This window comes from Grampus griseus (assembly GCF_964374135.1).
Source record: "Grampus griseus genome assembly, chromosome: 20".
NCBI classification, from domain to species: Eukaryota; Metazoa; Chordata; class Mammalia; order Artiodactyla; family Delphinidae; genus Grampus; species Grampus griseus.
This window is the reverse complement of record NC_139014.1, coordinates 6,847,318-6,859,982: the sequence shown is the minus strand read 5'-3', so window position 1 is coordinate 6,859,982 and position 12,665 is coordinate 6,847,318. Positions and strand designations below refer to the sequence as shown.

General features: G+C 44.6%; 2 protein-coding genes across 3 annotated transcripts in view; one reads left to right on the top strand and one right to left on the bottom strand.

Moving 5' to 3' along the window:
• Positions 1 to 732: 732 nt before the first annotated feature.
• On the top strand, positions 733 to 12,640 carry JPT1 (Jupiter microtubule associated homolog 1). Of its 2 annotated transcripts, XM_082678605.1 has the most exons (6): positions 733 to 893; positions 6,934 to 7,076; positions 7,423 to 7,520; positions 7,931 to 7,954; positions 8,435 to 8,453; positions 11,428 to 12,640. In XM_082678605.1, exons 1-6 carry the CDS (start codon positions 838 to 840, stop codon positions 11,574 to 11,576), a joined length of 489 nt encoding a protein of 162 aa, XP_082534731.1. In that variant the 5' UTR covers positions 733 to 837; the 3' UTR covers positions 11,577 to 12,640. The 2 variants fall into 2 exon arrangements, with proteins under 2 accessions (XP_082534731.1, XP_082534732.1); XM_082678606.1 differs by lacking the exon at positions 7,931 to 7,954 and having other exon boundaries at positions 11,428 to 12,632.
• The window catches only part of ARMC7 (armadillo repeat containing 7), a 20,647-nt gene continuing 17,518 nt past the window's right edge, over positions 9,537 to 12,665 (bottom strand). The window contains exons 3-4 of the mRNA XM_082678603.1: positions 12,013 to 12,104; positions 9,537 to 10,201 (exon numbers count right to left, since the gene is read on the bottom strand). Coding sequence (XP_082534729.1) covers positions 10,025 to 10,201; positions 12,013 to 12,104 — 269 coding nt within the window. The 3' untranslated portion in view covers positions 9,537 to 10,024. The remainder of the gene's footprint in view (positions 10,202 to 12,012; positions 12,105 to 12,665) is intronic.

The window sequence follows — 12,665 nt, the reverse complement described above, 5'->3', positions numbered from 1 at the left end:
GGCTACTCCCATGGTCTTAGTAGCAAGGGATGTGGCCATTCCCCGACGCCGGGCATTAACCAGCCTTGAGAACAGGCCCTCAAATCGGAACGACTGTAATTTTGGTCCAGTGCACGCACCACACGTTACAGCTAAGTAGTAACATTAAAAGGTAAAGGATTTCCAGTCCTTTTAGAAGGGATCACCTTTGTGTGCTTTCTGTTGCTGATTCATAGTGCTCCTGCTTTGGGACCGTCAGGTTTCCAAACAGGACACAGGAGATATTCAATAAACGTCAATTTGTAGCAGTAATTTTCATCCCTTGAGGAGCATGCCCTTGCTACCCTCCATAAGTAAGGCAAATAAATGAATGGTAAAGATAAACGTGCCCTCGGCTTGCGGATTCCAACTCGCCCAGAGCGAGCTTTTCCTTCTATCAAGGTAACTTTTTTAAGTGACAGCGAGCACAACTTGTACCGAGCGCGGGGCAGGTTTGTCCTTTGTCCAATCATCTCCGAGATTTGAGGGTGGGGGAGGGGAAACTTCCCTAGACCTTCCCTGACCAGGAAGAGGGTGGGTTTAGGCTGAGCAGGGGCCGCCTCAGCCCGTCGTGAAGCCGCAGGATGCTTGGCACTCCAGGAAGCCAATAGGAGTGAAGAGGCCCGTTTGAATTGGCCAATGCCGCCGGGGCGGGGGCGGGGTTTGTGAGCCCTATAAAGGCCGCGGTCCGGTTGGCAAACAGCGGCGGAGGCTCTTGCAGCGGTCGCCGGTTCTGGGCTGTGGGGGTACACTACGCTCCTCAGACCTGACCCTTTCAGCTCTCCGCTCCCGCGCCAGCCTACCTCGCTCCTCGGCGCCATGACCACCACCACCACCTTCAAGGGCGTCGACCCCAACAGCAGGAATAGCTCCCGGTGAGGCTCGGGGGCGGGAGGGCCGCTGCCCAGGGGGCCAGGCGGGTCTGGCGGCAGGTCGTCGGCGGTAACGTGCCCGGGGCGCTGCTCTCGCGCTCGGCCGGGCGGTGGGGCTCGGCCACCGGCTCCCCCTTTGTGCCGCCGGCTAACCTGACGCGCCGGCCCCGCCCGATTCCTGCTCCTCTTCCATTCATTCCTTCCCTGGAGCTAGGGGCTGGGGAGGGCCGTGGCCGCTCGCGCTCGCAGCGCGGCGGGTTTTCGTTAGTCGGAATGTGCCGAGAGGGTTCGCTTTCTCCCTTTTGTGGCGTGGCTGGCTCGGCCCCAGGGCGGTGGTCTTGGGCCCCGGGTGCCCGGGCAGCCCGCGGGGCACCTTGATCCGGCCCTATTGTCCCACCCCCGCCCACGCGCTCGTGCCTCTGGCCCGGGGCAGGTGGTGGCCCCGCGCCCGGCGTGGCGGTCAGATCCTGCAGCCGCAGCGATCGGTCCGGCGGGCTCCTACCCACTCGGGTCCGCCCGGCAGGTGGCATTTGTGTTCGGGCGGGGCTGGTCGTCGCGACCCTCACCCCCGTTCAGGACCCAGCCGTCAGCCCTCCGCGAAGTGCCTCCCCCTCTGCTAACAAAGGAAAGACCCCTGCTCCTTCCCCTCCCGCGCCCACCTCCGAACGGGAGGGGGAGCGAGTCGTTCCGAGTGGGTTTTCTGCGCTCAGACCTTCGGACCTCGGTGTTTGCAACCCACCTCTTTCGCTTCCCCCTTTGACGTATGCAAAATGAGTTCACCTCTGGCCGCGATTCCCCTGCCGGAGGAGGTTTCCTGTTCTTGGGCGGGGCCGGAGACATCCATTGTCTCTTCCGTACTATCTCCACCTGCGTAGCCGGGGCGTTTCTGGCCACTCATGCCACTGCATTTGGGGAAGGGGGCCCTGGGCACGGTGTTTGGACTGGGAGGGTCCCTTTTCCAAGCCCTTGCCTAACTTGGTGGAAGGGTTTGGATGCGGTGGTAGATGTCTACATTGTCTCGGCTAAGTGCATGCACGCTGTTCTTTAAGGTGGGATACAGGCATCTCAGGGATCCTGCTCAAGGCGTGGAGGAAGCTTAGATTCCACTTTTTCTGAGCATCTCTTCTTCATTGATCATGACCTGAAGTCATGTGTGGCCAGCCTTGGGGGTCCTGGGCAAGTGGCACAAAGGGAGCCATTTTGTGGGGCTAAGAAGACAGCCGTGAAATAGCAGTGTCTCACAAGGGTTGGAGTCCTTGGGGACAAAAAGCAGGCCTCAGCAGTGAGTCTTAGGAGGGAGTGTTGGAAATGACATTCCTTTTCAACTCATTCCTTTCCCTTTCAAAATGTAGAAAAGAATGGGAAAGATTTAAAAAAATAAATTAGTGTGTTACTGGGAGGAAGGGGAACTTGAGTAGGATAGACCTACGAAAACACTGGTCACTCCCTCTTCTGTTGTCATCCTTCCAGTGAGATCATTTTTTTTCAGAGGACGCTGGAACAAATTGAACCTCGGTTTTTCATTTTGTGCTGTGAGGCCAACTTTATGCTGGTCATACTGTAGTGATTGGAATGTGAAAATTTACACATTATATTTAAAAATCTGAGGTTTTATCCTTTGGGGTTGAGTGCAGTTTAGTGCTTCACAAAGAATTTAAGTAACCAGGTCAAATGAATCCTCACACTAGCTTTTTGATTTGTATCTTTGAAATGTGAGACATAAATGACTTTTGGGTCTGCAAAATAAATGTTTTAATTCGCCTGTTGTCATCAATTTCCCTCCAATATTGTAATCTCAAGACTGTAGCATTTTGTCCTTTTATTTACTTCCTACCTTTCCTTCTTGTAGAATCTCACCTAATTCTCTTAAACTTCTTTTCTCCAGTAACATTTTCCTGGCTCCATAAACACATTATAAATTTAGTTCGATAGGGAAGGAATGACCTGCAAAGATCATAGAGCAACTCTGGGACTTAAAGAGAGAAGAAAGAAAGAGTAATTTTTTGAAAATTGCTATCCGCAGTACACGGACACATTTTTGTTGAGCCTCGGATGTGTAATCCTGACCTAGTCATACGCATAGTTCAGAAAAAACAGCAGGATCTTAAAAAATAAAATTGAAATAATTTCTGTCTTATGATCCAAATCCTTTGTTTGGGGATGTCTCGCTGTTACAAATGGGCTCTCCAACACTGACGTCATCGGAGTAGGTAGTACCTGCTATTGCAAGAGGAACACAGACCTTTAAAAAGTTGGTCTGGTCAGAGCTTTGACTTTCTTTTTAAGCTGGTGATTGGGTTCTAGTGTCTTTTTTTTTTCAAGGCAAAAAAAAATTTCCTGGCCCATTAGGGTTCTGAAGATTTTCATCTTGCTGAAATAATTCATGAGAATTTAATTATGATAGTAAGGAAAATCATTCTAATCTCTAGGGGATGAAGGGGATGACAGTGAAGCAAGTTAATTTTGTTTTTTGTTTTGGGATCTTAGTTCCCCAAACTGTGCCTCATCCTGTGGAAGCGTGGAGCCCTAACCACTGGATCACCAGGTTATTCCCTGAAGCAGGTTAATTTTGATTATAGTATTTCAAGTGTCTGTTGATTTGAGGTACAAATGATAAAAACCTAGTCACTTCCAACTTTAACATAAGAAAATGACTATTAAGAATTTATAACATACCTTTAATTATGATTTAAACAATTTAATTAGCAAACCTAAAATTATCTTTATAAGAGGTATGCCTGAACACATTTATCTTAATTCATATAATGAATTTAATCTAAGTGGATATTTAATATCTGAGACTTAGAAACAGTGGGGTTTTTAATGTTTTACCTGTTATAAAAGCGGGTCTTCCCTGCCCGCATGGGGAAAATAATAAAATTTTAATTTAGTATAAATTGAGTACTGAATTTTACTGTGGACACAGACACGAATATTAGATTTAGGGGAGGATGCTAGAGGATGTATATAAGAGATAGCTTCAGTCTAAGGCTAGAAAACAAGAAAAGCAATCAAAGCACCAACCACATAGGCACGTAGTTTAAAGAGAAAAATGGCATTAGAGTGGTTCCCCTATTTCAGCACTTCGAGCATGTCTTGTGTGCCTGTCAGGGAGAGGGGATTTGGGATTTGGCCCCATCTCTGTCACTTAACTAATGCTGGGCAATTTATTTAGAACTTCTCAAGGCCTGACTTCGTTCTCTTAAAAAATGAGGCTATTTGCTGAACTAGATAGAGGAGAGCCAAGCCCAGCTGGCACCTGATTTTTACATTGATAAATGGTTGAAAAAGGCAAGAAGAAGAATCTTTCATGACTTGTGAAAAGGACATGAAAATCAAATTTCAGTGTCCAGAAATAAAGTTTTATTGGAACATAGCTGTACTCATTCGTTTTTGTGTCGTCTGTGGCTGCCTTTGTGCTACGTGATGGAGCTAAACAGTTGCAAAAGACCAAACGAAGCACAAGCCAAAAATATTTACTATTTGGCCCTTTACAGAAAGAGCTGGTGACCAGAAGGAGGGTGTCTAACATGCTTTCCTCTCAGTGTCCTACTTGTCATTCTTCAAGGTTATGGAGGGCTTCATGGAGGAGGTGGAGGTTTAAGAAATGGGCTGGATTTTGAAATAGTCGCCAAGGAAAGGGTGGAAAGTGCTCTGGGCAGGAGAAAATATGGGAGTAAATACTCCAAGGTGGAGATAAGCCAGAACAGTTCACTGAACAGTGAAGAAAGTGGCCTGACTGGGTTGGAGAAGATGGTAAGAACTAGATATGGTTGAGAGGCCAAGTTTATCTCGATTTCCTTGTGTTCTGCTTAGGTGTAACCAAGCCTACGTCTGCAAGTGTTCTTGTACATATGTCTAATTATCTACTTAGGATAACTTCTGGAAGTAGAAACGCTGGTTCATATAAGATGCAAACTTAAACATTTGATACGTTTTATCAGAATGTTCTTTAGAAAGTTTGTGCAAATTTATATTCTCACACTTTAATTCATGCTGGAAATTGGCATTTTTTTCATCTTTACCAGCCTAATAAGCAAAAAAAATATCCTTTTGTTTTAAATTTCATTTATTTGCTTGTGAATTTAAATTTTCAGTGTTTAGACGTGATCCATATTTTTTAATTGTCTGTTTACCTTTTGTCCATTTTTCTCTCGATTTTTAAAATTATTTTTAAAAGCATTTATATTACCCTTTGTCAAATGTGTATTTTTGCCAAGTTTAATCTGTCCATTTTTCATGGTTTCTGGCTTTCATCTTGTGCTTAGAAGGAAAGCCCTTTTCTTCAAGACTAGGACCATATTCGTACATGTTTTCTTCCAATATTTTTGTCTTAGGCTTTAAATTGAAATATTTGACCTAGCTGGAATTTATTTTGGTAAATGAAGTGAGTTAAGAATATATATTTTGTTTCTTTAATCAAAATGACTAGCCAGTTAGCCCAACGCAGTTCTCCCTACCGAACTAAATAAAATACTGCAGTGGTGGTCTTTTTTTTTTTTCCCCCTGCACCGTGTGGCTTGCAGGATCTTAGTTCCCCGATCAGGGATCGAACCCATGTCCCCTGCAGTGGAACTGCGGTTCCCCAGTGGTGGTCTTTTTGAGAGAGAACTCTGTCTTGACAGAGTCCTGAGGAGAAACTGACAAAACCCCCATTGTAGTAGAAGTTGATAACAGAAATCTCAGTAATTGATAAACCATATTTAATAATCAGTAGATTTGAACAACTCAGTTACAGGCTTTACCTGGTAGACACATAGAATACTGGCAGATACACATTCTTTTCAAGCACGTATAGAAGATTTACAAAACTGACCACATATCAAGCCATAAGGCACATCTTATCAAATTTCAGGGGAACATGTCACACAGACTTTGTTGTCCGTGTGGTAATGAAAAGCTGGAAATCAGTGAACTAGAAAGACCTTATGTTTGAAAACTTGCAGAGCTGAGTTTACACATGACAATGGTATTTATTTGGAAACTTGAATGAAATGGACACCTTCCTAGAAAAATGTTTCTTACTCAAAATGATTTAATAGAAAAACAGACCACTCTGATCACCAATAAAGGAAGTGAATCTGTAGTTAGAAAATCTTTCCATGAAACCATGTCCATTTTCTGTTTTGAGTGGTGACAGGACAAATTCAATTGAGTTTTTCCACAGAGGGGACAAACTGGTCAGCCTGTGTCAAGAAGACCTGGAAATGTGAATGTGCTGTATTTCCTTGTCAAACAAAACAGTTGTAGATGGTATCTAAAGGCGCCTGGACATACAGCATGCCATGGGGTCCTAAACTGAATTTCTCATTGACTTTCTCCTTGTGGCTGGTCACTCACGATGATTAGTGAGAACAGTGAGGTACAAGTGTATCAACAGGGCTTGTGAGTCATGCTGAGACGGGAGAGACTATCACCAGTTTTCCTTGGGCTTCTAAATTGGTCAACTTTTATATGTATATTCTTCCATTTTAAAAATTTCGTTGAAAATAAAAATGGAACCCTTCTTCTTTTTTTTTTTTTTTTTGGCTGTGCTATGGGGCACATGGGATCTTGGTTCCCTGACCAGGGATTGAACCCGAGTCCCCTGCATTGGAAGGTGGGTTCTTTACCACTGGACCACCGGGGAAGCCCCCCGAACAGTTTTTTTTAAAATAAATAACAAGATGTGCTTCTCAACTTCTTTGCAAGTGTGTCCAGCTGAGCCTGATAGACAACATCCATTAGGTTTCTGCCTTTTCCTATAATGGGATGCCGACCAGCCTGCTATGGGTGCTTTCAGGCCGTTTCAGCTGCCTCGTGTGAGGCACAACCTCGCCACAGATACTACGGAGCGGGATTTCATACCTTAACATCCAGCACTGAATTTATACCACGATGAAATCAATTCCTAATTTTCCCATTAGCAGCTCTCTTTTGTGTGTGTGTGTGTGGGGGGGATAGGTGGAATGAGTGGTTGAGAAAAATGAAAGGTGTTTGAAAACAAGTGTGCCAAGAAATGTTTTGATCTGATCTGAAATCGTTGTTTTGCCATCATTCCTAGGGTTTTGCGGCCTCCAGGTGGTGGATCCAATTTTTCATTAGGTTTTGATGAACCAACAGAACAACCTGTCAGGCGGAATAAAATGGCCTCTAGCATCTTTGGGACACCTGAGGAAAATCCCCCTTCCTGGGCCAAGTCGGCAGGTACTGCTAGTATCCGTGATCCCTGGTCAAAGGGACGGACCCAGCAGAACCACCACAGCTGGTTTTGTGCTGATGAGTAAAATCTAGCTTAATCATGAGAGACAACAATTAAAGCTTGTCATGGGAGGAGAGACGAGGACTAAGAAATGGGAAATGCTGGGAGTCTGTGTAACGGATCAGAATAAGGACAACCGTCAGACTGGGTTATTTAGACCCTCTGTAGAACTTTTAAGCCGTCACTCCCTAACACTGTTAGCTCATGTTGTAGTATGAGACTAACTAATTAAATAGTGTTTTGCTTTAGGTCTTTCCATTGTATTCCTTAAGAAAGTATATTTTGATTCAGGTGCCAAGTCTTGTGGTGGCCGGGAAGATTCTGAGTCATCTGGACCCCAGAGAAGTAACTCTTCTGAAGCAAACCCTGGAGACTTCTTAGATCTGAAGGTCAGTGTGACAGTATGGGCGGAAAGACAGGCTTTGAGGTTTATACAGTTGAGAAATTAATTCCACCTGCCCTGCACCACCCCCATTGTACTGAGACCTGCCACTGGAGTTTTACATAAAGGTAGTTAGGAAAGGGACTAACCATACTGGTGATGGAAGATTGACAGTCAGTCAGAAAGGTGAGTCAATGGGATCTTGGTCTGTTCATATGTCTCTGCTACCACTAGGATTAGTCTCTGTCCTTCAGTATTGATTTTTGAAACTGGATCACTCGTACTCCGTGTGTATCTCACACATAGTAGCATATCTGAGCTCAAGGACTGTTTCAGTTGTTGGCAGAGGTTGCCCAGTTGTTTTGAGCTGAACTCCAGGAGGCTGTATACCATGGTGTTACCATTCTTTGTCTGCAGGTGATCACGGCCTGTGAGCCCCAGGTATGTGTTTGGAAAGCCTGGTGGGATGTCCCCCTGAGTAGGGACCTCAGAGCACATGGAGGCATCAGCCATCTGGGTGTGGGGAGACCTGCAGAAAGGCTCTGGAATTGATGGAGGTCCTTCAATAGCTAGATCAGGAGAAAGCAGGGGGGAGTGGAAGGACAGGTTTGCCAATTTCCTGTTCTGATAAAAGATCCTCTGAAATGCGAATTGATATGAGGTCATCAGCGTAAATGTTAAGGTTTTTTTGGTGTTCGGGGCATGTTACTGGCACTGGGACAATTTGTCCAGCAGCATATCTGTGTAGCATTGTCCCAGGGTGAATAAAGTTTGCTTACTGTAATGGCAGCGTGACCCTGAACTTGACTCCATCAAAACAGAACTTCACATTTGGCTTCAAATAGTGGCTTCTCTGAACTGTTTTTCTTTGTGTGGCAAAATTAAAATCGGAAGTAAATTGTTAATTTTTTTCTTTTCCAGGGAGAAGGTGATGTTCATGGTGAGTACTTCTGAAAAAGTATCACAACTTCTGGTTCTGTAAATGTTAGAATAGACTGGAATTTGTATTCAAGTCATGTCTTGGGGAAGGAGATTGGGGAGTGAACCTGGCTTTACCCCAACGCCAGCGCCCTCTGGGTGGAGAGGAAGGCAAAATGAAACTGGAAAGCTAGCAAGTGTGGCCACGTTTGGTATCGGCCAGCAGTGAGAGCAATGCTAGAAACGAACTAGAAAGGAAAACCACTGGAGAATCCTTTAAGAACAGACGGGCGTTAAGCAGGTTGGTATTTGTTACACTCAATGAGAGCTTTTTAGTAAAAGTCTCTAGCATTTCAAGTCAGCCCTCAGCATTTAATTTAGAAAATGTTTGATTTTATACTGAGCTGCTGTAACCCTGTGATCTCGTGAATGATGACTTAGCGGGCCGGTGAAGTTTTCATTTAGCACCCATATCACCAATTACATGTGGAAATGAGCTGTAATCATTTAATTATTTAAAACCTTTGAAGTACTTATTGGCACTTCTTCAACAAGCGCCAGAGAGTTGCCGGTGCGTGTGATGAGAGGTTTACGCATGTCGGCCAGCAGCAGTCAGGTTAAAGTTGACTCAGTGACATGCAGCCGTCACAGGGCGCCCTGATCTAGGAGGATGAAGCCGCTTCCTCAAGGCCTTTTTCTGCCATTACAATTTGCGAGTCAATCTTCCAGGGAAACAGAAATGTTTAACGAGAATCACATTCCCCTTCTGTCCTCTCATCGTTTCTTGCTGGGCATGACGGGAGGAGGTGTATTAGTTATCGTTCCTGTCCAACTTGTTCCATTTTAAAAAGATTGTTCTAGAGGTAAAGAAAATCTAGGCTTTTTGATTCTGCTGCTTTTCATATTCTGAAGTACTTCCAATGTCAGACCTTGTTTAGCAAGCATCAGCTAATCTTTCACTAATTTTGGCCAATGGATATAATGAGAAATTTGGGGAGCCCAGAGAAGTGAGAGCCCTGAAGTTAGGAAAAGATAAGTCATTTGCTAATGATTAATTCTCCCCCCCCCACCCCCAGCTCAGTGTTGCAGATCCTTGAGGTGAATGAATAGCACAGGCAGCTGTATAGTGCAAGTCCTTCCTTTTTTTTTTTTAAATGATCATCAATTTTGCCACCTGATTATTCTGTGTTCCTGACTGCTGCTACTTTCAGCTCATTTGGCATAAAATGACAAGGGCACAATCATTCAGGACAGGTCTGGAGAGTAAAGGTCGACCCCAGTTCTGTTGGCAATTTCACTGCAAAGCCAAGCTGTTCTGCTCAGTTGAAATAAAACATATTTTGTTTGGATATATTGGCATCATCTTTTGGGTAAACACAGGAATGGCTATAGGGAGGACTTTGGAAATCTTGAAGAAAGAGGGAAAAAGTCCAGGAAGTTTGTTTATTTTTTAAAGTTTATTCATTTATTTATTTATTTTTGGCTGTGTTGGGTCTTCGTTGCTGCGCGTGGGCTTTCTCTAGTTGCGGTGCGCGGGCTTCTCATTGCGGTGGCTTCTCTTGTTGCAGAGCACGGGCTCTAGGTGCGCGGGCTTCAGTAGTTGTGGCACACGGGCTTAGTTGCTCCATAGCATGTGGGATCTTCCCGGACCAGGGCTCGAACCTGTGTCCCCTGCACTGGCAGATGGATTCTTAACCACTGCGCCACTGGGGATGTCCCTAGCGTTTTTTCTTTTGCAGTCTCTCTTGACTTTGATTCAATGGAAACTACCTGTTTAAGGATATATGCTTGTTGGGAATTTCACAAATCAGTCAGAGAATCAATCAAGCAATATTTAGGATATCGGATAATAATACACTACTAATTCTTAAAACTTTAATGTGGAAAGTGCCGGGTTAACATGATGGGAGTGACTGGGTTAATATATTACAAATCAGTAGCGGGGAGGTAGATTCTTTAATAAATGTCTGTACAACTGGATACTATATCGTTTAAAAAAAAATCAACCTCACCCATTAATCATGAAAATGTAACATATAACAGGAATTTAAAAATATTTTTCACCCATCAGTTCGTCAGATAGTAAGGTGAGATGGTTATCAAGTGGTGGAAATGGAAAGATGTAGGGAGAGCATACTCTGACACGGGCAGTGGGGTAGAACTTGTACAGCCACTGGGGAAGGTGGTGTGTAATCTGTTCAAATTGAAGATGACAGCTCGTGTCCCCGTGGGCACACGTTCCAGAGTGTGCGCATTACAGTTTTGGAATGGTTGGATTAGTTTCAATTTTTTGCTCTCGGTAGAGGCTTAATCATATATACTCTGTACATAATATAAAGCAATTATTTAAGCAAGGTGGATCATGACCATGTGTGTAAGTGGGGGTAAATGTCCAAAAGTTAAAAAAGAAAAAAAATTGATATTATTTATGTTAAATACAACAAAAACACTATTCTATGTAATTTGCTGGAAATAAAATACACAAAATATACATAAAACAAATGGACTAGAGGAATGCACACAACTAGTAGTAGGGCCTCTGTGTTTTGGGAGAGGAGACCCACAGAGGTGGAGCGGTGGTCAGTGACCTAGAGCTTTTAGCTGCGGCATGTGTGTGGGATCTAGTTCCCTGAGCAGATATTGTGATGGGCCCCCTGCATTGGGGACGCGGAGTCTTAACCACTGGACCATCAGGGAAGACGGACCTAGAGCTTATCTGTAATGTTCTCATTTAAAATATTTATGTCTTCATATATTTCTGTAATTTAGAAAGGAACGTACACAGAAAAAGATCTGGGGACAAATATAGCAAAACATTAACAGTGGTTAATTCTGGATAGTGGCTGCCAGATGGTTGGTAATTGTTGGTTTCTTCTTTAAAGCTCTAGGTATGGTTTGAACCATCCTCAAAAAAAAAACCCCAAAAGCCAAAACACTTAGGCTTTTCATCTTCACTGGGAATAGTTATTAGCCTTAATTTCATTCTGTTTTCCTAGAAAACGTAGACACAGACTTGCAGGCCAGCCTGGGGCAGAGCGAGGAGAAGCCTGTGCCCGCTGCCCCTGTGCCCAGCCCAGTGGCACCGGCGCCCGTGCCATCCCGGAGAAACCCCCCTGGTGGCAAGTCCAGCCTCGTCCTGGGTTAGCTCCGTCTGCCCTGAACTCTGTCGTTTCGTTTCTTTGTTTTCTCCATGCTTGTGAACTGCACAACTTGAGCCTGACTGTACATGTTTTGGATTTGTTTCATTAAAAAAGAAGCACTTTATGTACTGCTGTCTTTTTTTATTTTGGAAGAACAGGTTCTCTGTCTGTCCTGATTCCTCTGGGTCTATAGGCCTTGGCATGAGTGTTTTCTAGTAGTAGATTGGAGGGAAAGCTTTGTGACACTTAGTACCGTGTTTTTAAGAACAGATAAATTGGTTTCAAATGTGTTAGAGGATCTTTTGTACTGAGGTTTTTAAAACCCTTTTCTTGTCAGCTTTACTAGGGTTTACCAAGCCTGGATCGGACAGGCCAGTAAACGGTCCACAGGCGCTGTCCCTTCAGGCCCCCCAAACAAGGGTGTCTTGATGCTGAACCTACCTGGTGTTGCCCTAACTTGTCAGTGCCCGTTGCAAAAAGCATCTTCCTGTGCCATATGGAGCGACAGAGGCCTGCGCCCCATGCCTTGCTGCCTGCAAAGCAAAAACACAAAACAAACAACTGCCTTTCATTTCTGAACCTTGAGAAATATTTCAGCCAGATACTAACTTGGCTGGCTGAGCAAAGCCTGCTGCTCCCACGCAGAGGGAGGCTTCGCTGTGCGCTCAGACTGACGAACTCCAGGTGGTGAAGCAGGGGTGGGGACCACATGGAAGTGGGACTTCCTGGTGAAGGGACCCCCCACCCCCGCCCCGGGGGCAGTGCTCTTCTTAGATAACTTGAAGCTGTGTGCATGATGCTGGTGCTTGACCATGAAAGAAAGTCTCATCCTTAAAACGTGTTGTACTTCACAATCCTGGACTGTTGCTTAAAGTAAACAATGTACAAATTTTGAAACACTGTGTCCTGTGTCATCTTTTTGAGATTGTTTCAGGAGTTCTACTTGCTTAGTTGCTTTTTTCTTTGTTACTATCAACCTTGTTGCCCAATGATTTGATGAGCCATTAAAGTTAAAACACACTAAGGAAGGCCCAGAGAGAAGTGGGCTTCTCTCTGAAGAAAGCAGCTTTCAAGTCAGAGAGCACGAGTTCAGA